At 39.5% G+C, this 24,877-nt stretch overlaps 1 protein-coding gene across 4 annotated transcripts in view; it reads left to right on the forward strand.

Annotated features, from left to right (window-relative positions):
* The first annotated feature begins 4,689 nt into the window (after positions 1-4,689).
* ZDHHC15 (zDHHC palmitoyltransferase 15) overlaps positions 4,690-24,877 on the forward strand; it is a 167,956-nt gene continuing 147,768 nt past the window's right edge. For 2 of the 4 annotated variants that reach the window (XM_077887403.1, XM_077887404.1), the window contains exon 1: positions 4,693-5,037. In XM_077887403.1, coding sequence (XP_077743529.1) covers positions 4,902-5,037 — 136 coding nt within the window. In that variant the 5' untranslated portion in view covers positions 4,693-4,901. Of the gene's footprint in view, positions 5,038-24,877 lie in introns of all 4 variants that reach the window. The other 2 variants (XM_077887401.1, XM_077887402.1) reach the window with 2 other exon arrangements.

The raw sequence follows: 24,877 nt of genomic DNA on the forward strand, positions 1-24,877 counted from the left end.
CGCGCCCTGGGTCAAAGGCAGGCGCCAAACCGCTGCGCCACCCAGGGATCCCTCTACCAAACGTTTAAAGAAGAGTTAATACGTACTCTTCTTCTCAAACTATTTCAAAAAAAAATAGAAAAGTAAGGAAAAGATTTATTTCTATGAGGCCAGCGTTGCTCTAATACCAAAACCAATGGAGACATCACTAAACAAAAAAAACTACAGGCCAATATCCCTGATGAACATGAATGCAAACATTCTCAATAAAATATTAGCAGACTGAATCCAACAAAGCATTTAAAAAATCATTCACCATGATCAAGTGGGATTTGTTCCTGGGGTACAAGGGTGGCTCAATATTTGCAAATCCCAATATACCACATCAATAAAAGAAAGGACAATAACCACATGATTATTTCAATGGATGCATCAAAAGCATTTTCGAAAATACAACATCCATTCATGATAAAAGCACTCAACAATGTAGGTTTAGAGGGAATATATCTCAACATACTAATGACCATCTATGAAAAACTCACAGCTAACATCATACTCAATGGAGAACAACTGAGAGCTTTTCCTCTACAATCAGGAAGAATACAGGGATGTGTACTCTCACCACTGTTACTTAACAGTACTGGAAGTCCCAGCACAGCAATCAGACATCAGAAAGAAATTTTAAAAAATGTCCAAATCAGCAAGGAAGAAGTCAAACATTCACTATTTGCATTAGATATGATACTCCATCCTGAAAACCCAAGAGTCCAACAATAAACTGGTAGAATTGATACAAGAATTCAGTAAAGTCACATGGTACCAAATCAACGTACAGAAATCTGTTTCATTTCTCTACAGCAATAATGAAGCAGCAGAGAGAGAAAATAAGGAATCAATCCCATTTACAATTACACCCAAAATAGTAAGATACCCAGGATTAAACCTAACCAAGAGGTGAAACACCTGTACTCTGAAAACTAGAAAACACTGATGAAAGAAACTGAAGATGACACAAAGAAATGGAAAGACATTCTATGTTCATGGATCAGAAGAACAAATATGTTAAAATGTCTATATTACCCAAACACATCTATACATTTAATGAAATCCCTATCAAAATACCACTAGCATTTTTCACAGAGCTAGAAAAAAACAATCCTAAAATTTGTATGGAATCACAAAAGACCTGAAACAGTGAAAGCAATTTTGAAGAAGAAAAAACTGGAGGTATCACTATTCCAAACTTGAAGTTGTATTACAAAGCTGTACTAATCAAAATAGTATTGTACTGGCACAAAAGTAGACACATAGAACTATAAAACAGAAAACCCAGAAATATACCCACAACTATATGGTCAGCTAATTTTCAACAAAGCAGGGAAGAATATCCGTTAGATAAAAAACAGTCTCTTTAACAAAGGGTGTTTGGAAAACGGAACAACAACATGCAAAAGAATGAAATTGGACCATACTTGCTTACATTATACAAAAAGATAAATTCAAAATGCATTAAAGATCTAAATGTAAGGGGCAGTCTGGGTGGCTCAGAGGCTTAGCGCTGCCTTCAGCCCAGGGCGTGATCCTGGAGACCCGGGATCAAGTCCCACATTGGGCTCCCTGCATGGAGCCTGCTTCTCCCTCTGCCTGTGTCTCTGCCTCTCTCTCTCTCTCTCTCTGTGTGTGTGTCTTTCATAAATAAATAAATAAAATATTTAAGAAAAGACCTAAATGTAGGACCTGAAACCACAAAAATCCTACAAGGGAACATAGGCAGTAACTTTTTTAACATTGTCTGTAGCAACTTCTTTCTAGATATATCTCCTGAGGGAAGGGAAGCCAAAGCAAAAATAAACTATTGGGACTTTATAAAAATAAAAAGTTTCCACACAGCAAAGAAAACAATCAACAAAACTAAAAGGCAACCTACAGAATGGTAGAAGACATTTGTGATGGCATATGTGAATAAAGGGCTGGCATCCCAAATATATAAAGAACTTATGTAGCACCCAAAAAATGAATAATCCAATTAAAAATGGGCAGAAGACATAGACTTTTTTTTTTTTTACAAAAAAAGACATCCAGATGGCCAACAGACACATGAAAAGATGTTCAACACCACTTATTATAAGGAAAATGCAAGTCAAAACTACAGTGAGCTATCACCTCACGCCTGTCAGAATGGCTAAAATCAACAACATAAGAAATAACAGGTGTTTGTGAGGATGTAGAGAAAGGCTAATCCTCTTGTGCACTCTTGTGGGAATGCAAACTGGTATAGGCACTCTGGAAAATATTAGCACATCCTCAAAAAGTTAAAAATAGAAATACCCTAAGATGTAGCAATTACACTAGTAGTTGTTTACTAAAATAATACAAAAATACAAAGTGAGAGACATACACCCCAATGCTTTTAGCAGCAGCATCCATAATAGCTAAATTATGGACACAGCCCACGTGTCCATCAACTGACGAATGAATAAAGATGTGGTGTGTGTGTGTGTGTGTGTATGTATATTATATATATATATAATATACACACAATAAAATACTAGTAGACTGAATCTGTGTATATATGCATATATGTATATGCATATACGTATATACACAATGGAATATTATTCAGCCATAAAAAATGAAATCTTGCCATTTGCAATGACATGGATGGAGCTAGAGAGTATCATGCAAGGGGAAATGAGTCCATCAGAAATTGACACCTACTATATGGTTTCACTCGTATGTGGAATTTAAGAAACAAAAAAAAATCTCTGTAAAAAAAAAAGAAACAAAACAGAAGAGCAAAGGAAATAAAGAGAGAGAGACAGAGAGGCAAACTACAAAACAGACTCTTAACTAGAGAGAACAAACTTATGGTTACCAGAATGGAGTTGGGAGGGTGGACCGGTTAAATAGGTGATGGAGATTAAGGAGTGTACTGGTTGTGATGAACATCTTGTGTTGTATGGAGGTGCTGAATCACTATATTGTTCACCTGAAACTAATATTACACTATATGTTAACTAACTGAAATGTAAATAAAAACTTTTAAAAATGTACACCTTAAATTTACACAATGTTGTATGTAAAATATATCTCTTGTAAAAATATCAAAAAATGGTAACTATGTGATAATAGGGCATCAATTAGCTTGTCATAATTGTTTCCCACTGTATATATACCTACCAAATGATCACATTATACACCTTAAATATATACAATTTTTATCTGTCAATTATACCACAATAAACATTGTGAAAAATAATATTTAAATATAGATGTCTGAACCTAGGACTCAAATAATTAATTGGGCTATTAAAATAAATATAGACTGAAAGGAGTCTGTGTTTCACTACATCATTAATTTAGTAATAACCATGAAGTTAATCTGAAAAAAAAAAACAAGAAAGCTCTTATCACTTCAGGAAATTACTGCATATATAACCATAAATAAAGAATAGAGCACAACCCTGTTGAAATCCTTGTTCCCAATACAGAATGTAAATAAATAAATAAATAAATAAATAAATAAATAAATAAATAAAAATAAAATATGGGTCTCAGCAAAATCACAAATTTCTGCATGTCATAGACCTTTATAAATCATTAAACAGTGAGTTTTAAATCCATAAATGTCAAAATCTTACTATACTTCCATTATTATACTTGTGTCATTGAACATCTAACCCCTGATGAGGACACGAGCTTCATGGGGATAGGCCTCTTGTTTCTTCATCCTTTTTATACCAAAGTTGACCTACACAAAGCAACCAGCCCAAAAACATTTGTTGAATTAAATTGCTTCCTAATTGGTCTGCTTCCAGGCCATCCTCCTCTCCCAAATCCTGCCAGTTCTTTTACAAAAATACATCTCTGCTAATGTCATTCCATTGTCCCAAACCTTTAATGGCTGTTCATAGTAATCTGTTTTAAAGGATTATGTCCACATACCCTGGCAGGGCATTTAAGGACCTTCACACTGTTCTCTCAGTCTATATATTCCCAGTCTCAGTCCCAGCCTCTCCTTTTCACACACCCTCTCAAGCCATATTAGTTGTTCCTTGAACGCTTTTGGATTTTTGTGACTCTGTGCCTTTCCAAACGCTGTTTCCTCTGAATGATCCTTTCCCTCTAGTCTGCCTAGCAAACATTTACTATTAAATAAACATCAGTTTAAATTTGACTACCTTTGTTATCTGTCCATGACTTCTCACAGAATTCACGTCCCCTTCATTTGTCTTTCTCAGCCAATAGGTTTATTCTGAAAGTGAACGAAGCTAAACTTGGGGTAAGGGGAGAGAGAAGGAAGGAGGAAACGCCTGTGAATGGACTTACCTAAGCAGTGATTGCAGCACTATGCGTTAAAGCATATTTTTCAAGCAGCAGTGGGAGGACGGGGTTGGGTAACCTTTTAGTCTTAAGAGGCTCGGGCTGTCATCTTTCGCACAGCGTGTTCGTGTGCTCTTGTGTTTATGTTGAGTGGGGAAACAGACAAAAAACAGAAAGAGAGATCAGAAAAGAGATGGGGGGGGGGACGCAGTGCGGTAAAAGCACAATAGGCGGACCCAAATTTCTTCTGCTTCACCGTTTGCACGGGTTCAGCTCTGCATCTAGGGCTGTAGCATGGAGGTGGAAGGAGAGGAAAAGGGAGGGACTGCACTCCCTCTGAGTGTGCACAGCCTCGGCTGCCGGGCGGATCACCTTCCGCTCCAACTGGGCCAGTTCCTCCCCGCCATGACTCATGCTTATTGTGCCGGGCCGAGCTCACTCTGCCCTGCAGTCTTACAGGTGGTTTTGGCTTGGGGAGACAGTTCCCGCCAGGCTAGGCAGTGGAGCGCCGCACAGCGCGCCTTCTTGCCTCCCAGCTGCCTGCCAGGCAGTTCCGACCCAGCGCCAGCAGGCCTGCTCGGTCGATCTTCGATCCAAAGATGCGGCGGGGCTGGAAGATGGCTCTGTCCGGGGGGCTGCGGTGCTGCCGCCGACTACTTTCCTGGGTGCCAGTGCTCGTTATTGTCCTCGTTGTGCTTTGGTCCTACTATGCCTACGTCTTTGAACTCTGCCTGGGTAAGTGGAGCTGGTCACCTAAGATGGGGATATTATGCTCCAGCGTAATTGTCTGTCCTACCCTTCACATTGGTGTCCCTCTGCCCCGCGTTTTTAGCCCTCACACTGCAGGGTTTGTTTTGTTTTCTTTCTTTGTTGGTTTGCTTGTGGGGAGGGGGTTGTTCGTTTTTTCTTAGCTCTCTGGAGACCTCCGCATCTCCAACCTCTGTCTTCTCACATATTTCTTCACAATCTTCCAGTAAGGGTCCCACCATGTCGCCATCACTTCTCACTGAGAGTTTTTTACATTATTCCCTGGCCTTATCCACAAGAATCTCCTGGCTCTTTCCACCAGAACCCCCTTTTTCGCATACAGGACAAGCACTTGTGCCTGGTGTTCTCGTTCTGGGGGCTCCCACCCTACAGAATTGAGGAAACAACACACCCTGTATCGCTAAACTGCTTACACTGTGAATCCCATCCATGCATCCAACTAGGAGCCCCACATTTTCGCATTCCCTCCTACTAAAGAATCCCAAAATATGTCCTGTACTGTCTTACTGGTTCTCGTTTTTCCAATACTGGAATTCATCCTTTTTCCATGATCCTCTCAACTGGCTGAAGTGCTTCATATCTTCTTCAACTTAGAATCATCCCACAGTATGTCTTGCTTTACCCTACTGGGTCACCCCTTTTCACAAAGTGAAAATGGGCCCTTTATTCTCTTTCCCCGTGGGCTTTACTATTTTGTCATCTTCTCCAATGGAATGAGAGTCCTACAATACATCTTGTCCTGTCCCCTCACATTAGAGACCCTGATTTTATTATACTGGGGTTCCCTTTAGTCTTCTAGTTTCCTGCTTTGAGGATTATTCACTCCTTTCCATTAGGGTCCCCACATTATTTTCTCACACTTCATACTAGGCACCCTGCTTTTATCACAACATGGTCATACTTTGTCCACTGTCTTCTCACATTAGTGTCCTCTTTACCCTCCCATAAGAGTTTGCATAATCTCTCATATCCCTCCAGTACCACTACTTTTCTAATGATACTTCCCTCTTGTTATCTTTTTTGAAAACTACTCCCACCTCCTTTCCATCTGTCTATTATTGTTAACCACACATTTTACCATCCTGTTTCTCTAGGTTTTTATTATTAGTATTATTTTATCTTACTTACCTCTAGGGTTGTCCTTGTCTTCTGTCTTCTCAAACTAGGAAAACACCATCCTTTTCTACTGGGATTTCTAATATTTCCTTCCCAGTCCCATAGGAGCCTCATTTTTTTTAAAGATTTTATTTATTTATTCATGAGAGACACAGAGACAGAGAGAGAGAGAGAGAGAGAGAGAGGCAGAGACATAGGCAGAGGGAGAAGCAGGCTCCCTGAGGGGATCCCGATGCAGGACTCGATCCCAGAACCCTAGGATCACATCCTGAGCCAAAGGCAGACGCTCAACTGCTGAGCCACCAGGCGTCCCAGGAACCTCATTTCTTGTCCCATTTCATCAGACCACCCCTTCTATAAATCTAGAGTCTCCTCTTATACCCTGTCATGTCACATTATGGAGCATTCCAACCCCCCCTTATCTGTAAAATGGTTCCCACAATATATTTTATGCTTCCAAACTCAGAATTCCACAGTATTTCCTGACACAAACTTCAACATCCTATCTTTTATGTTCCTCAATTGTATTACCCCAGTCACCTAACCTTATCACTAATGGTTTTATAGTGTTCTTGTAAATTCACAATGGAGTTTTCATATTATATCCTGTCTCCTCACAACAGATGTTCTGTTTTTATCACAGTGAGAATTCTCCTTGCCTCTGTCCTCTCACATTGAAGAATTTCAAACTCTTCTCAAAGGAGATTCACTAATAGTTATTGTCACTTCAGTATTAGAAATTACACTTCTTTTATTTATTCATGAGACACACACACAGAGAGAGAGAGAGAGAGAGAGAGAGAGAGAGAGGCAGAGACATAGGCAGAGGGAGAAGCAAGCTCCATGCAGGGAGCCTGTTGTGGGACTCGATCCTGGGACTCCAGGATCACACCCTGAGCCGAAGGCAGATGCTTAACTGCTGAGCCACCCAGGCGTCCTGAGAAATTCTACTTCTACCACCTTTTAAACTTTTGTCCTGCAATGATCCCCATTAATTCAGTATGAAGTTCCAGCATATTTCTAGTCCCCTTACATTAGGACTCTTATTTTTCCCATTGGTGATCCATGTACTGCCAACTCCTTCCACGATAACTTTATTTCTTTATACTGGGTTCTTATCATCTTAAAAATTACAGTTCAGGTGCCGTTTTCTCCAACCCCAGGACCTGACCCTTCTTACTACTTAGGAAGTTACTACTAAGGAAGATCTTACAACTTCCTTCCTTATATATTTGACACAGCAATAGTTTACTCCAATTAGGTGGACATTAAGTAGGGAGCCAGGAGATGGCTTTGTTTTCCAATATAGAAATTTCTTCTAATTAACTATGCGTGAGAGTTTGAATTATCCACATCTCCTTAGATTTATTATAGAAAATGTAGAGAGATGTTATAAATAAATTCATTAGTAGCCTTTATAGATGCAAATTTAGGCTGTATTTCTTTTTATCTCAACCTTTATTTCTACCTTTACCTCAACAATATACCTCAGCTTTATCGATGAGTATTACATGGACCATGCAATGATTAGAAAGTTTTATTATTCTCAGACTTCACCACTTTGCCCTTTTGAATGACTGATTAAAGGATTAAAAGGTCACCTCCATTATTATACTATGGATTTTGCTTCTTAGGATCAATGCCATCTTGTAAACACTACTAAGCATATTTTACAATTTTGCAGTACTGACTTATGTGAGCTTTGTCAAGCATTCAATTGAAAACTTAATAACAATAATGTCTAACACTTACATGGTGCTTAATTTGTTCTAGGCCATGTTCTAAGTACTGCAGATATATTAGTTCTCCCTATATTAAATCACTTAATCCTCACAATAACCATATAAAATAGGTACCCATTTTACAGATGTGCAAACTGAGGGATGGATCAAGTTAGAATTAGTGAAAATAATCAAAGGAAGCTTAGAGTTTTTTTTATTTTCAGAGCACTTGCTATATGCCAGGCACTGTTTTAAGTGTCACACACACATATACACCCACACAAACATAACCCTCATAACAACCTTATAAGGTACATGTCCATTTTAAAGACAAGAAACAGGCAAAGACAGATGAAGAAGGTTGCCTAGGGTCATAGAGCTAGTAAATGGCCTACCTTGGATGCCAACCTAGGCAGTATGGTTCCATAGTCCATGCTTTAGCCCCCACAATGTCGAAACTCTCTGCCTTCTATCAGCCAATACAGAAGCAAAATCTTGTGAATAACAGGCCAAATGCAGCCTGCAGATGTATTTCATTTGGCCTGCACAGTGTTTTCATTTTGTATCAGTTGCCATTATTTAAAAGCCGGGAGAGTAAGGTAGCCTTGACTTCCAATTCTGGCTCTGCCTTCATTCTGTCATCTTCGTTTTACAATCTTCTGAAATGTTGCTTTCAGAGGTTAAATCACATTTTCCCAAGTCACTTGTTTAGTAAATATTAGAGAATTGAGCATCGAGGCTGCCTGAAATGAAAACAACACAACCAAATGAACAGATTCAAATTTTAATATGACTCAAAAGGTAATATTAAGGACCTAACTTCTTTCTAGAAATAAACCTGGTATCTTTATATGTAATTTCATGTTAGAACTGAAGCTAAAAATGATATTGTTGTCTTATAATTCTGTCTGATAAAGCTTGAATTCTGCCACTTACTGACTAGGAGATCTGGGGCAAGTTACCTAATCTTTATCAACCAAGGTTGCCTAACATGGTGCCTTGCTTATATGGTTGTTCACTCATACCACAAATACTTGCTTAGCACCTACCAAATGCCAGTTAGAACATTGTTGTTGTGAGATAATGTAAAGCATATGTGTGTCTTTTTTTGAAAAATGTCTATTTATATCTTTTGCCTATTTTTAACTAAATTATTTGTTTTCTCGGTGTTAAGTTTTATAAGTTCTATACATTTTGGGTACTAATCCATTATCAGATAGGTCATTTGCAACTGTCTTTACCCTTTCTGTAGGTTGTCTTTTACATTTGTTGGCTTTACTTTGCGGTGCAGTAGCTTTTTATCTTGATAAAGTCCCAGTAGTTTGTTTTTACTTTTGTTTCCCTTGCATTCATAGCTGTGTCTTGCAAGAAGTTGCTATGGCCTAGTTCAAAGAGATTATTGCCTGTCATCTCTTCTAGGATTTTGATAGAGTCTTGTCTCACGCTTAGATCTTTCAACCATTTTGAGTTTATCTTTGTGTATGGTGTAACAGAATGGTACAGTTTAATTCTTTTGTATGTGGCTGTCCAATTTTCCCAACACAATTTGTTGAAGAAACTGTCTTTTTTCCCCAGTGGATATTCTTTCCTGCTTTGTTGAAGATGAGTTGACCATAGAGTTGAGGGTCCATTTCTGGGTTCTCTATTCTGTTCCATTGATCTATGTGTTTTTGTGCTAGTATCATACTGTCTTGAAGATCACAGCTTTGTTTTAGAGCTTGAGGTCAGGCATCGTGATGCATCCAGCTTTAGTTTTCGTTGTCAACATTCCTCTGGCTATTCCAGGTCTTATCTTCTTCCAAACAAATCTTAGGATTATTTGTTCCAACTCTGTGAAGAAAGTCCATGGTATTTTGATAGGGATTGCATTGAATGTGTAAATTACTCTGGGTAGCAAGACATTTTCAGAATATTTATTCTTCCAATTCTAGAGGATGGAATGTTTTTCCATCCCTTAGTGTCTTCCTCAATTTCTTTCATAAGTATTCTGTAGGATTTAGAGCACAGATTCTTTACCTCTTGGGTTAGGTTTATTTCTAGGTATCTTATGGAATTGGGTGCAATTGTAAAATGGATTGATTACTTAATTTCTCTTTCTTTGGTCTCATTGTTAGTGTATAGAAATGCCACTGATTTCTGGGCATTGACTTTGTATCCTGCCACATTGCCAAATTGCTGTATGAGTTTGAGCAATCTTGGGGTGGAGTTTTTTTTGTGTGTGTTTTCCGAATACAGTACCATGTCATCCTTGAAGAAGCAGAGTTTGACTTCTTCTTTGCCAATTTGAATGCCTTTTATTTCTTTTTGTTGCCTGATTGTTGAGGCTAGGACATCTAAAACTATGTTGAATAGCAGTGGTGAGAGTGGACATCCCTGTTGTGTTCCTGATTTTAGGGGAAAAGCTCTTAGTTTTTCCTCATTGAGGATGATATTTGCTGTGGGCTTTTCATAGATGGCTTTTAAGATGCTGAGGAATGTTCCCTCTATCCCTACACTCTGAAGTGTTTTGATAAGGAATGGATGCTGTATTTTGTCAAATGCTTTCTCTGCGTCTATTGAGAGGATTAAATGGTTCTTGTTTTTTCTCTTGTTGATATGATCTATCATGTTGATTACTTTACGAGTGTTGAACCAGCCTTGCATCCCAGGGTTAAATCCTTATTGGTCATGGTGAATAATCTTAATGTACTGCTGGATCCTATTGGCTAGTATCTTGTTGAGAATTTTTGCATGTGTGTTCATCAGGGATCTTGGTCTATAATTCTCCTTTTTGGTGGTTTCTCTCTATGGTTTTGGGATCAGGGTGATTCTGACCTCATAGAACAAGATTGGAAGTACTCCTTCCATTTCTATTCTTTGAAACAGTTTTAGTAGAATAGGTATTATTACTTCTTTAAGTGTTTCTTAGAATTCCCCTGGAAAGCCATCTGGCCCTGGACTTTTGTTTCTTGGGAGGTTTTTTATGACTGCTTCAATTTCCTCAAGGTTATCGGCCTCTTCAGGTTTTCTATTTCTTCTTGTTTCAGTTTGGGTAATTTGTAGGTTTCCGGAAATGCATCCATTTCTTCTAGATTGCCTAATTTGTTGGCATATCATTGCTCATAATGTTTTTTAAATCATTTGTATTTCCTTCGTATTGGTTCTGATCTCTCCTCTTTCATTCATGATTTTATTAATTTGGGTCTTGTTTCTTTTTAATAAGTCTTGCTAACGGTTTACCTATTTTAGTAATCCTTTCAAAGAGTCATCTCCTGGTTTCTTTGATTTGTTCTACAGTTCTTCTGGTCTCTGTTTCATTGAGTTCTGCTCTAATCATTATTATCTCTCTTCTTCTGCTTGGTTTAGGCTTCTTTGCTTGTCTTTCTCCAGCTCCTTTAGATACCTGTGTATTTCAGATTTTTTCCAATTTTTTGAGGGAGGCTTATATTGAGATATATATCCCTCTTAGGACCATTTTACTGTATCCCAAGGATTTTGAGCAGTTATACTTTCATTTTCATTAGTTTTGATGAACCTTTTTAATTCTTCTCTAATATCCCAGTTGACCCATTCATCTTTTAGTAAGATGCTCTTTAACCTCCATGTGTTTGAGTTCCTTCCAAATTTTTTGTGATTGAGTTTGAGTTTCAAAGCATTGTGGTCTAAATATGCAAGAAATAATCTCAATCTTTTGTTATTGATTGAGACCTGATTGTGACCCAGTATGTGGTCTATTCTGGAGAGAGTTCCATGTGCACTTGAGAAGAACATGTATTCAGTTGCATTAGAATGGAATGTTCTGTATATATCTGTGAAATTCATTTGATCCACAGTGTCATTCAAGACCCTTGTTTATTTGGTGATCTTCTGCTTAGAAGATCTGTCCTTTGCTGAGAGTGGAGTTTTGAAATCTCCTACTATTAATGTATTAATATCTATGTGTCTCTTTACTTTGGTTATTTTTTTAAAGAGTTTGTTTATTCATGAGCGACATAGAGAGAGAGAAGCAAAGACATAGACAGAGGGAGACGCAGGCTCCATGCAGGGTGCCCAACGTGGGACTCGATCCCAGGACTCCAGGATCATGGCCTGTGCCGAGGGCAGGCACTAAACCACTGAGTCACCCAAAGATCCCTACTTTGGTTATTAATTGATTGATATAATTGGCTGCTCTGACATTTTGGGCATAAATATTCATAATTGTTAGGTTTTCTTCTTGGATAGACTAAGTATGATGAAGTGTCCCTCTTCATCCCTTAGTACAGTCATTGTTTTAAATTCTAATTTTTCTGATATGAGGATTGCTACTCCAGCTTTCTTTGAAGGACAAGTTGCATGTTAAATGGTTTTCCACCCCCTCATTTTCAGGCTGAAGGTGTCCTTAGGTCTAACATGAGTCCCTTGGGCAGCCCAGGTGTCTCAGCAGTTTAGCACTGCCTTCACCCAGGGCCTGATCCTGGAGACCCGAGATCAAGTCCCATGTCAGGCTCCCTGCATGGAGCCTGCTTCTCCCTCTGCCTGTGTCTCTGCCTCTCTCTCTCTCTCTCTCTCTCATGAATAAATAAATAAAATCTAAAATAAAATAAAATAAAATAAATAAAATAAATAAAATAATAAAAAATAAAATAATAAAATAAAATAAAAAAATAAAATAAAATAAAATAAAATAAAATAAAATAAAATAAAAAATAAGTCTCTTGTAGACAGCATATAGATGGGTCTTGCTTTTTTTATCCAGTCTGAAGCCCTGTGTCTTTTGATGGGATCATTTAGCCCATTCATGTTCAGGATAAATATTAAAAGGTGTGAATTTAGTGTCATAGTATAACCTACAGATTCCCTGTTTCTGCAGATTATTTCTTTGGGCTCCCTTTTTTTCTTACAGGGTCCCCCTTATTATTTCTTGCAGAGCTTGTTTGGTGGTTACATATTATTTCAGTTTCTGCCTATCCTGGAAGCTCTTTATCTCTCCTATTCTGAATGACAGCCTTGCATAATAATGTATCCTTGGCTGCATGTTTTTCTCGTTTAGTACCCTAAATATATCATGCCAGCCCTTTCTGGCCTGGCATGTCTCTGTGGAGAGGTCTGCAGTTAATCTGGTATTTCTCCCCATATAAGTTAAGAATCTCTTGCCTTGAGCTGCTTTTAGGTTTTGTTCTTCATCTTTGAGATTCGCAAGCTCCATTATTATATGTTGGGGTGTTGATTGATTTTTGTTGATTTTGCAAGTGGGGGTTCCTCCTGGATCTGAGTTCCTGTTTCCTTCCCCAGAGTAAGGAACTTCTCGGCTATGATTTGTTTAAATATACTTTTTGGTTCTTCTCTCTCTCTCTCTCTCTCAGTCTTTCTCTCTCTCTCTCCCTCTCTCCATCCTCTGGAATCCCAAAATGATCAACATTATTCTTTCTCAAACCTTCACTTTTTTCTCGGAGCCTCTCCTCATGGGCTCTTAATTGTTTTTCTCTTTTTTTCCCTCAGCTTCCTTCCTTTCCAACTTTTCTTTTATGTGACTCTCTCTTGTGCCTCATTTCACCTATCAAAGCATCCGGTTTAGACTGCATCTCAGTTAATGTATTTTTAATTTAGCTCTCAATTCTGCAGAAAGAGCATCTCTAGAGTGTTTTATGCTTTTTTTAAGAGCCACCAGTAATTCTATAATTGTACTCCTGAATTGTACCTCTGACATGTTACTTAAATCCACATCCATTAGATCTGTGGCAGAGAATATTACCTCTGGTTCTTTCTTATGTGGTGATTTCTTCCTTCTAGTCATTTTGTGCAGTGCAGAATGCCTGTATGAGCAAGCAGAGTAAAAAATACCATCCACTGGGGGGATCCCTGTGTGTTTCAGTGCTTTAGCACCTGCCTTCAGCCCAGGGCATGATCCTGGAGTCCCAAGATCGAGTCCCACATTGGGCTCCCTGCATGGAGCCTGCCTCTCCCTCTGCCTGTGTCTCTGCCTCTCTCTCTTTGTCTCTCATAAATAAATAAAATCTTTAAAAAAATACCATCCACGACCTAAGTAAAATATACCCAAGACAATTCCAAATAGGTCAGGGACCAGAAAATAAAAGGAAAAGAAAAAAAAAGATCACAAAAGTGAAAAACAAATGAAAAAAAATAGTAGAAATTTTTAAAAACACTGGGAGGATGTGGTGGGGGAGAGATAATATAGTCTTACAGAGTGGACCAAGACGGTGGTCCTCTTGGTTCTGAGTGTATTTTGGTCTTATGTTAGAAGGTGCTAAATCTCTTATTTACATAAACAGAAAAACTTATAGAGAGAAACAACAGCAGAAACAAAAACAAGAAGTCAAAAAAAGGGGGCAGCATGGGAAGGAAGAGAAAATATAATCTCAAAGAGTGGATTAACATGGTGCTCCACTTGGTTCTGAGTTTATTTTGGTCCGTGTGTTAGAATATACTAAATTGCAAAATTATAAAACAAAACAAGACCAAAAAAATCCCATAACGTTTATCTACAAAAATTAAATTGAATATATTGAAAGAAGTGAAAAACGTAGAATATATCCCATGATATACATACATATACATGGGATATGTACATATACATATACATATCATGTATGTATGATATACATACATGATATATTTACAATTACATGAGATGTAATTGTAAATATATGAAAGTCAAAAAGGAAAAAAGTTAAAAAAGGAAGAGTTGATAAAATATTTTAGTTAAGACAGGAATAAAGAAATAATATTGCAAATTTTTAACCTGAAAGATAAACGTATCATAAGGAAAAAAACCTTGATTTCTAGAGACTATTTTCCCCCAGTCCTGGAGCTTTCCAGTGCTACTTAGTCAGTAACCTAGCTTTCTCCTGTTTTTCCAGCTGATCTTCTGGTGGAAGGGCCTGCTGAGCTGATTCTCAGGTGTCTGTGCCTGGGCGGAAATGCCCCATTCCTTGCCAGGTGGTTTGGCTCAGTTGGAACTGTTTGTTCTGTGAGGTCTTTGTTCCCTAGAGTCCGTACCTCTCCATGGTGAAAGGAGAAAAAAAGTTTTCGTGGTCATATCTGTAGCCCCAGAACTTAGAGCTCTGAGCAGGTACCAAAATCCAGTCTTTTTTTTTTTTTTTTCCAAAATCCAGTCTTTTGTGCACACTGGCACAGATCCTCCTATGGGCAATGAATGGGGGCACTACTTCCTACAAATTGAAGGGGGCCAGGTGGTGGGAAAGCTTTTGACATCTTGTGAGCTCCCCAGCTCTGCCTCTCCTGGAAGAAATGGAAGATAGTCTGCTCTGTCTGCCACCAGAACCTGGGGCAGAGAGTGTTCTGCTGCTAGACTGTAGAGCAGGTCCAACTCTCCCAGATGCCCGGAGGGTTGCTGCATTCCAGTTCTTTACTGAGACCTACGACAACATGGGTCCCATGATACCATCATTGTTGGCAGTTTATGGCACAAGGTGAGCTTTCTCCCGGGCACCCATATTCTTACTGTATCTCTGGGCATATTGAGACTTCACTACCCATCCTGCAATTCTGCCCTATTTCACTACTGAGGATTTTTCAAGCAGGGAAGACTCTCTCAGGAACAGATTTCTAAAGGTCTCGATTGTGTGTGGTACCACTTTCCTGTAGCAGCTTACAAAGGCTCCCCGCCTCTGCTATTTATCTTCCGATATAACCCCCCCCCCCCGTTTCTTCCCTGCACTCCTACCTTGTAACAAGCGAACACTTTTCTCTCTGTAGCATTCCAGCTGTTCTCTCTTAACTTCTCAGGTTGAATTCTTAGGTGTTCAGGATGGTTTCAAAGTTATCTAGGTAAATTTTCAGGACCAGATGAAACGAGGAGCCCTACTCTTTTGCAATCTTGCTGCCTCCTCTAATTTCCTTATATTTTAAATGTTATTGATTTCATTGTTATTCATTTCTAGTTTAATTCCTTTGTATCAGGGATCCCTAGGTGGTGCAGCGGTTTGGCGCCTGCCTTTGGCCCAGGGCGCGATCCTGGAGACCCAGGATCGAATCCCACATCGGGCTCCCGGTGCATGGAGCCTGCTTCTCCCTCTGCCTGTGTCTCTGCCTCTCTCTCTCTCTCTCTCTATGACTATCATAGATAAATAAAAATTAAAAAAAAAGAAAAAGTAATTCCTTTGTATCAGAAAAGAAGCTTTGAATGATTTCAAACTTTTAAATTTATTTAGATTTGTTTTTTAGTCTAATATGGTGTATAATGTATAATGTTCCATGTATATTTGAGAAGAACGTATATTCTTTTGTTATTGAGTTTAGTGTTCTACATATGTCTGTTAGATGAATTGTTTTATAGTGTTGTTCATGTCCTCTGTTTTCTTTTTTTTCTAATTAAAAAAAATTTTTTATTGGAGTTCAATTTGCCAACATATACCATAACACCCAGTGCTCATCCCGCAAAGTGCCCCCCTCAGTGCCCATCACCCAGTCGCCCCAACCCCCAGCCCACCTCCCCTTCCACTACCCCTTGTTCATTTCCCAGAGTCAGGTGTCCCATGTTTTGTCACCCTCAATGATATTTTCACTCCTTTCCCTTTATTCCCTTTCACGAATTTTTATATTCCCCAAATGAATGAGACCATATAATATTTGTCCTTTTCCGATTCACTTATTTCACTCAGCATAATACCCCCCACCTCCCTCCACGTCGAAGCAAATGGTGGGTATTTCTTGTTTCTAATGGCTGGGTAATATTCCATATTGCATACATAGACCACATCTTTATCTTTCGATGGACACAGAGGCTCCTTCCACAGTTTGGCTATTGTGCGCATTGCTGCTATAAACATTGGTGTGCAGGTGTCCCGCTGTTTCACTGCATCTGTATCTTTGGGGTAAATCCCCAGCAGTGCAGTTGATGGGTAGTGGGGCAGTTCTATTTTTAACTCTCTGAGGAACCTCCACACAGTTTTCCAGAGTGGCTGTACCAGTTCACATTCCCAGCAACACTGCAAGAGGGTTCCCCTTTCTCCACATCCTCTCCAACATTTGTTGTTTCCTGCCTTGTTAATGTTCCCCATTCTCACTGGTGTGAGGTGGTATCTCATTGTGGTTTGGATTTGTATTTCCCTGATGGCAAGTGATGCAGAGCATTTTCTCATGTGAATGTTGGCCATGTCTATGTATTCCTCTGTGAAATTTCTCTTCATGTCTTCTGCCCATTTCATGATTGGATTGTTTCTTTCTTTGCTGTTGAGTTTAATAAGTTCTTTATACATCTTGGATACTAGCCCTTTATCTGATAGGTTATTTACAAATATCTTCTCCCATTCTGTAGGTTGTCTTTTAGTTTTGTGGACTGTTTCTTTTGCTGTGCAGAAGCTTTTTATATTGATGAAGTCCCAATAATTCATTTTTGCTTTTGTTTCTCTTGCTTTCATGGATGTATCTTGCAAAAAGTTACTGTGGCCAAGTTCAAAAAGGGTGTTGCCTGGGTTCTCCACTATGATTTTGAGGATTCTTGTCTCACATTTAGATCTTTCATCCATCTTTAGTTTATCCTTGTGTATGGTGTAAGAGAATGGTCTAGTTTCATTCTTCTATATGTGGATGTCCAATTTTACCAGCACCATCTATTGAAGAGACTCTCTTTTTTCCAGTGGATAGCCTATCCTCCTTTGTGGAATATTAGTTGATGATAAAGTTGAGGGTCCACTTCTGGATTCTCTATTCTGTTCCATTGATCTATGTGTCTGTTATTGTGCCAGTACCACACTGTCTTGATGATCACAGCTTTGTAGTACAACCCAAAATCTGGCATTGTGATGCCCCCAGCTATAGTTTTCTTTTCTTTTTTTTTTAATTTTTATTTATTTATGATAGTCACAGAGAGAGAGAGAGAGAGAGAGAGAGAGAGAGAGAGAGGCAAAGACACAGGCAGAGGGAGAAGCAGGCTCCATGCACCAGGAACCTGATGTGGGATTCGATCCCGGGTCTCCAGGATCGCCCCTGGGCCAAAGGCAGGCGCCAAACCGCTGCGCCACCCAGGGATCCCATAGTTTTCTTTTTTAATATTCCCCTGGCTATTCGGGGTCTTTTCTGATTCCACATAAATCTTAAGATAATTTTTTCCAGGCCTCTGAAGAAAGTCCATGTTCATCAGGGATATTGGTCTATAATTCTCCTTTTTGGTGGGGTCTTTGTCTGGTTTTTGAATTAAGGTCATGCTGGCCTCATAGAATGAGTTTGGAAGTATTCCCACCCTTTCTATCCTTCGAAACAGGTTTAGTAGAATAAGTATGGTTTCTTCTTTAAATGTTTGATAGAATTCCCCTGGGAAGCCATCTGGTCCTGGACTTTTGTGTCTTGGGAGGTCTGTGACTGCTTCAGTTTCCTCACTGGTTATTGATCTGTTCAGGTTTTCTATTTCTTCCTGTTCTAGTTTTGGTACTTTGTGGTTTTCCAGAAATACATCCATTTCTTCTAAATTGTCTAATTTATTGGCATATAGCTGCTCAAAATATATTTTTAAAATCGTTTGTATATCCTTGATATTGGTTGTGATCTTTCCTTTTTCATTCATGATTTTATTAATTTGAGTCTCTTTTGTTTTTAATAAGGCTGGCTAATGATTTATCTCTCTTATTGTTTCAAAGAACCAACTCCTAGTTTCGTTGATCTGTTCTACAGTTCCTCTGGTCTCTGTTTATTTGAGTTCTGCTGGAATCTTTATTAACTCTTCTTCTGCTTGGTGTAGATTTTATATGCTATTTTTTCTACAGTTCCTTTAGGTGAGAGTTTAGCTTGTGTATTTGAATTTTTTCTGGTTTTTTGATGGATGCTTGTATTGTGATGGTTTACCACTTAGGACAGGCTTTGCTGTATCTCAAAGATTTTGAACGGTTGTATCTTCAATTTTATTAGTTTCCATGACTGTTTTTAATTCTTTTGTAATTTTGTGGTTGACCCATTCATCTTTTAGCAAGATACTCCTTAACCTCTAGGTGTTTCAGTTTCTTGCAAATTTCTTCTTGTGATTGCATTCAAGTTTCAAAGCATATCGTCTGAAAATATGCAGGGGACGATCCCAATCTTTTGGTATCGGTTCAGACCTGATTTGTGACTCAGTATGTGGTCTATTCTGGAGAAATTTCCATGTGCACTTGAGAAGAATGTGTATTCAGTTGCGTTTGGATATAAAGTTCTGTAAATATCTGTGAAATCCATCTGTTCCAGTGTGTCATTTGAAGCTCTTGTTTCTTTGGAGATGTTGTGCTTAGAGATCTGTCGATTGTAGAAAGCGCTGTGTTCAAGTCACCAAGTGTATTATTATCTAAGTATGTCTTAACTTTGCTTATTAATTGATTGATATACTCGGCAGCTCCCACATTTGGGGCATAAATATTCATGATTCTTAGGTCCTCCCGTTGGATAGATCCCTTAAGTATGATAGAGTTTCCCTCTTCATCTCTTACTATACAGTCTTTGAGATAAACTTTAATTTATCTCATATGAGGATGTCTACCCCTGCTTTCTTTTGAGGACCATTTGAATGGTAAATGGTTCTCCAACCTTTTATTTTCAGGCTGTAGGTGTCCTTACGTCTAAAATGAGTCTCTTGTAGACAGCAAATACATGGGTCATGCTTTTTTATCCTGTCTGAAACTCTGTGCCTTTTGATGGGGTCATTAAGCCCATTCATGTTCAGAGTTACTATTGAAAGATAGGAATTTAGGGTCATCATGATACCTATTCAGTCCCTGTTTTTGTGGATTGTTTCCTTGGACTTCCTCTTTCTTTTACAGAGTCCCCCTTAATATTTCTTGCAGAACTGGTTTGGTGGTCACATATTCTTTCAGTTTCTGCCTATCTTGGAAGCTCTTTTTTTAAAATTTTATTTATTTATGATAGTCACAGAGAGAGAGAGGCAGAGACACAGGCAGAGGGAGAAGCAGGCTCCATGCACCGGGTGCCCGACGTGGGATTCGATCCCAGGTCTCCAGGATCGTGCCCTGGGCCAAAGGCAGGCGCCAAACCACTGCACCACCCAGGGATCCCCTCTTGGAAGCTCTTTATCTCTCCTTCTTTTCTGAATGAGAATTTTGCTGGATTAAGTATTCTTGGCTGCATGTTCTTCTCATTTGGGACCCTGAATATATCCTCCCCTTCCTTTTTGGCCTGCCAGGTCTCTGTGGAGAGGTCTGCTCTTACCCTAATACTTCTCCCCATAAAAGTTAGGGATCTCTTGTCTCTTGCTGCTTTATGGAGCTTCTCTTTATCTTTGAAATTTGCAAGTTTCACTATTAAATGTCGAGGTGTTGAGCGGTTTTTATTGATTTTAGATCTATTTCCTGGATCTGAATGCTTGTTTCCTTTCCGAGTTAGGGAAGGTTTCAGCTATGATTTATTCAAATACACTTTATTGTCCTCTGTCTCTTTTGTCGCCCTCTGGAACCCCAATTAAACATAGATTTTTCCTTCTGAGGCTGTTATTTATTTCCCTTAACCTATATCATGATCTTTTCATTGTTTTTCTCTCTTTTCCTCAGTTCTTTCCTTGCCATCGACTTATCTTTATGTTACTCACTCATTCTTCTACCTCGTTAACCCTTGTCGTTAGGACCTCCCATTTGGATTGCATCTCATTTAATTGATTTTTAATTTCTTTATTTTTATTTTATTTTTTTGATTTTTAATTTCGGCCTGATTAGATCTAAATTCTCCAGTCATGAAGTCTGTTGAATCCTTTATGCTTTTTTCTAGAGCCACCAGTAGCTTTATAATTGTGCTCCTGAATTGGCTTTCTGACATTGAATTGTAATCCAAATTTTGTAACTCTGTGGGAGAGAGGACTGTTTCTGCTTCTTTCTTTTGTGGTGAATTTTTCCTTTTAGTCATTTTGCTCAGTTCAGGCCAAAAACAAGTTGTACTGGTAAAAGGAAAAAAAGAGGGAAAGAAAGGGGGGGGAACAAACAGAAAACAAAAAACAAGGGGGAGTGTCCTCTGATTCTATATACTGTAAATCCCTTGACTTCCCCTGGAACTTTCCAGCAGTGCTTCGTCAATAACTTGCTTTTCTCCTGTCCTTCCAGCTGGTCTTCTGGTGGAGGGGCCAGCTGTGCTGATTCTCAGGTGTGTGCACCTGGGGGAACTGCCCAGCCCCCTGCAAGGTGCATGGCTCAGTGGGAGCTGTTTATCCTGTCACGCCCCTGCTCAATCCCAGTTACCAGGTGACACCAGGAGGAACAACAGTGGCGGCGGCCAGCCGTCCAGCTCTGGAGTCAGCCCCACAGTAACTACTGCAGCTACCAGTCTGCAGAGTTCTGCATGCTCCGGGGGTGGGCGGGACACCAATCTGCACAGCTCGGGGCTGCTCCGGGGCAGGAGCGTCCTTACTGCCCTGTGTCCTCCTGTCCCCCACATGTCCCTGGGGGAGTGCCAGATCTTGGTTTGTGTCCCCCAGCGCCCTTGGCTCCGGAGCCTTCACTGCTGGAATCACGCTGCCAGGGCCATGCAGGCCCTCCACGGTGATCTGCCACCTGAGCTGCTCCCGGGGCCCTGCCCCAGTGCGTGTTCCAGCTCTTTCGGGAGCTCGGCCCGTAGTGAGTGGCAGCGCTCTACCCCAGGTGCAGTTCCTCTGTTAGTTCCCCTGGGAGCCTGAGGGCATCACTGCCCCTCCTGGAATCCTGCCAGCGGCTTTCCGTCCAAGAAGGTTGGTAAAGTTTCTGCTTCTCCGGGCCTGTGCTTTCCTGTCCTGGGGGCACTCACCTGGCCTTAGCCCCACCCCCTTGGATGCTTTCTTATTTCTTTATTTCTTTATTTATTTTATTTTATTTCTTTATTTTTATTTTTTTCTCTCTTCCTACCTAGATAGAAGTGGGAACTCTTCGCAATGTAACATTCCAGCTGTTTTCTCTTTAAATCTCAGGCCAAATTCGTATGTTTTCAGGATGATTTGAAAGTTATCTAGGTAAGTTGGTGGGGACAGGTGACTTGGGGACCCTACTCTTCCGCCATCTTGCCCCACCTCCTGTCCTCTGTTTTCCTATTGATCATCTGCCTAGTTTTTCTGTAGTCTCAACCTAACACTTTTTTCAAGTTTTTACTTAAATTCCAGTTAGTTAACATGCAGTGCAACATTAGTTTCAAGTGCACGGTATAGTGATGCAACACTTCTGAATGACACCAAGTGCTCATCATAACAAATGCGCTCCTTAATCTTCATCATCTGTTTCAGTCATCCCCCCCTCCACCTTCCCTTGTCTATAATTTGTTCTCTATAGTTAAGAGTCTGTTTCTTGGTTAGTCTCTTTTATTTCCCCATGTTCATTTGTTTTGTTTCTTAAATTCCACATATAAATGAAATCATCTGGTAGTTCATCTTTCTCTGACTAATGTATTTGTTTCTCTTTTTTTGTATATTTTTATTGGAGTTCGATTTGCCAACATATTGTAAAAAAGCCATGCTCATCCCGTCAAGTGCTCTCCTCAGTGCCTGTCACCCAGTCACCACTTCCCTCTGCCCACATCCCCTTCCACACCCCCTTGTTCGTTTCCAAGAGTTAGGAGTCTCTCATGTTCTGTCATCCTCTCTGATAATTCCCACTCATTTTCTCTCCTTTCCCCTCTAATCCCTTTCAATTTTTTTATATTCCCTATATGAATGAAATCATATAATGTTTGTCCTTCTCCGATTGCCTTACTTTACTCAGCATAATACCCTCCAATTCTATCCACATTGAAGCAAACAGTGGGTATTTGTTATTTCTAATGGCTGATTAATATTCCATTGTATATGTAGACCACATCTTCTTTATCCATGCATCTTTTGATGGACACCAAGGCTCTTTCCACAGTTTGGGTATTGTGGACATTGCTGCTATAAACATTGCAGTGCAGGTGTCTCGGCTTTTCGCTTTATCTGTATCTTTGGGGTAAAACCCCAGTAATGCAATTGCTGGGTCGTAGTGCAGTTCTTTTTTTTAACTCTTTGAGGAACCTCCACACAGTTTTCCAGAGTGGCTGTGCCAGTTCACATTCCCACCAACATTGCAAGAGGGTTCCTCTTTCCCCACATCCTCTCCAATATTGTTTCCTGTCTTGTTAATTTTTCCATTCCCGCTGGTGTGAGGTGATATCTCACTGTGGTTTTGATTTGTATTTTCTGGTATGCAAGTGATGTGGAGCATTTTCTCATGTGCTTTTTGGCCATGATTATGTCTCCCTCTGTGAAATTTCTGTTCATATCGTCTGCCCATTTCATGATTGGATTGTTTCATTGCCTTTGAGTTTAATAACTTCTTTATAGATCTTGGATAGTAGCCCTTTATCTGATATGTCATTTGCAAATATCTTCTATTCTGTAGGTTGTCCTTTAGTTTTGTTGACTGTTTCTTTTGCTGTGCAGAAGCTTTTTATCTTAAGTCCCAGTAGTTCATTTTTTCTTTTGTTTTCCTTGCCTTCATAAACGTATCTTGCAATAAGTTGCTGTGGCCAAGTTCAAAAAGGGTGTTGCCTGGGTTCTCCTCTATGATTTTGAAGGATTCTTGTCTCAGATTTAGATCTTTCATCCAATTTGAGTTTATCTTTGTGTATGGTGTAAGAGAATGGTCTAGTTTCATTGTTCTGCACGGGGCTGTTCAATTTTCCCAGCGCCATTTTTTGAAGAGACTGTCGTTTTTCCAGTGGATAGTCTTTCCTGTTTTGTGGAATAATAGTTGACCATAGAGTTGAGGGTCCGTTTTTGGATTCCCTATTCTGTTCCATTGATCCATGTGTCTGTTTTTGTGCTAGTACCGCACTGTATTGATGATCACAGCTTTGTAGTACAACTTGAAATCCAGCCTTGTGATGCTCCCAGCTCTGGTTTTCTTTTTCAACGTTCCTCTGGCAATTTGGGGTCTTTTCTGATTCCACAGAAATCTTCAGATGATTTGTTCCAACTCTCTGAAGAATGTCCATGGTATTTTGAATGGGATTGCATTGATCCTGTGTTGACCCTGGGGAGCATAGACATTTTCAGAATATTAATTCTTCCAATCCATGAGCATGGAATACTTTTCCCATCTCTTTGTGTCTTCTTCAATTTCTTTCAGAAGTGTTCTGTAGTTTTTAGGGTATAGATACTTTACCTCTTTTGTTAGGTTTATTCCTCGGCATCTTATGCTTCTGAGTGTAATTGTAAATGGGATTGACTTCTTAACTTCTCTTTCTTCAGACTCAGTGTATAGAAATGTCACTGATTTCTGGGCTTTGGTTTTGTATCCTGCCACAGTGCCGCATGGCTTTATGAGTTCTATCAATCTTGGGGTGGTGTCTTTTGGGTTTTCTATGTACAGTATCATGTCATCTGCCAGGAGGGAGAGTTTGACTTCTTCTTTGCCCATTTGAATGACTTTTATTTCTTTTTGTTTTCTGGTTGGTGAGGCTAGGACTTCTAGTACTATGTTGAATAGGAGTCATGAGAGTGGACATCCCTGTCATGTTCTTGTTCTTAGGGGAAAGGCTCTTAGTTTTTCCTCATTGAGGATGATATTTTCTGTGGGCTTTTCGTAGATGGCTTTTAAGATGCTGAGGAATGTTCCCTCTATCCCTTCACTATCAAGAGTTTTCATTTGGAATGGATGCTGTATTTGTCAAATGCTTTCTCTGCATCTATTGAGAGGATCATATGGTTTCCGGTTTTTCTCTTGTTGATATGATCTATAACATTGATTTTTTCATGAGTGTTGAAGCAACATTGCATCCCGGGGATAAATCCTTGGTCATGATGAATAATCTACTCAATGTATTGTTGGATCCTATTGGCTAGTGTCTTGTTGAGAATTGTTGGATATGTTTTCATCAGGATATTGGTCTATAATTCTCCTTTTCCTTGCGGTCTTTGTCTGGTTTTGGAATTAATGTGATGCTGGCCTCATAGAATGAGTTTGGAAGTATTCTGTCTCTTTCTATCTTTTTAAACAGCTTTAGTAGAATAGGTATGGTTTCTTCTTTAAACGTTTGATAGAATTCCCCTGTGAAGCCATCTGGCCCCGGACTTTGGTGTC

This window comes from Canis aureus, chromosome X (genome assembly GCF_053574225.1).
Source record: "Canis aureus isolate CA01 chromosome X, VMU_Caureus_v.1.0, whole genome shotgun sequence".
Taxonomy (NCBI): domain Eukaryota; kingdom Metazoa; phylum Chordata; class Mammalia; order Carnivora; family Canidae; genus Canis; species Canis aureus.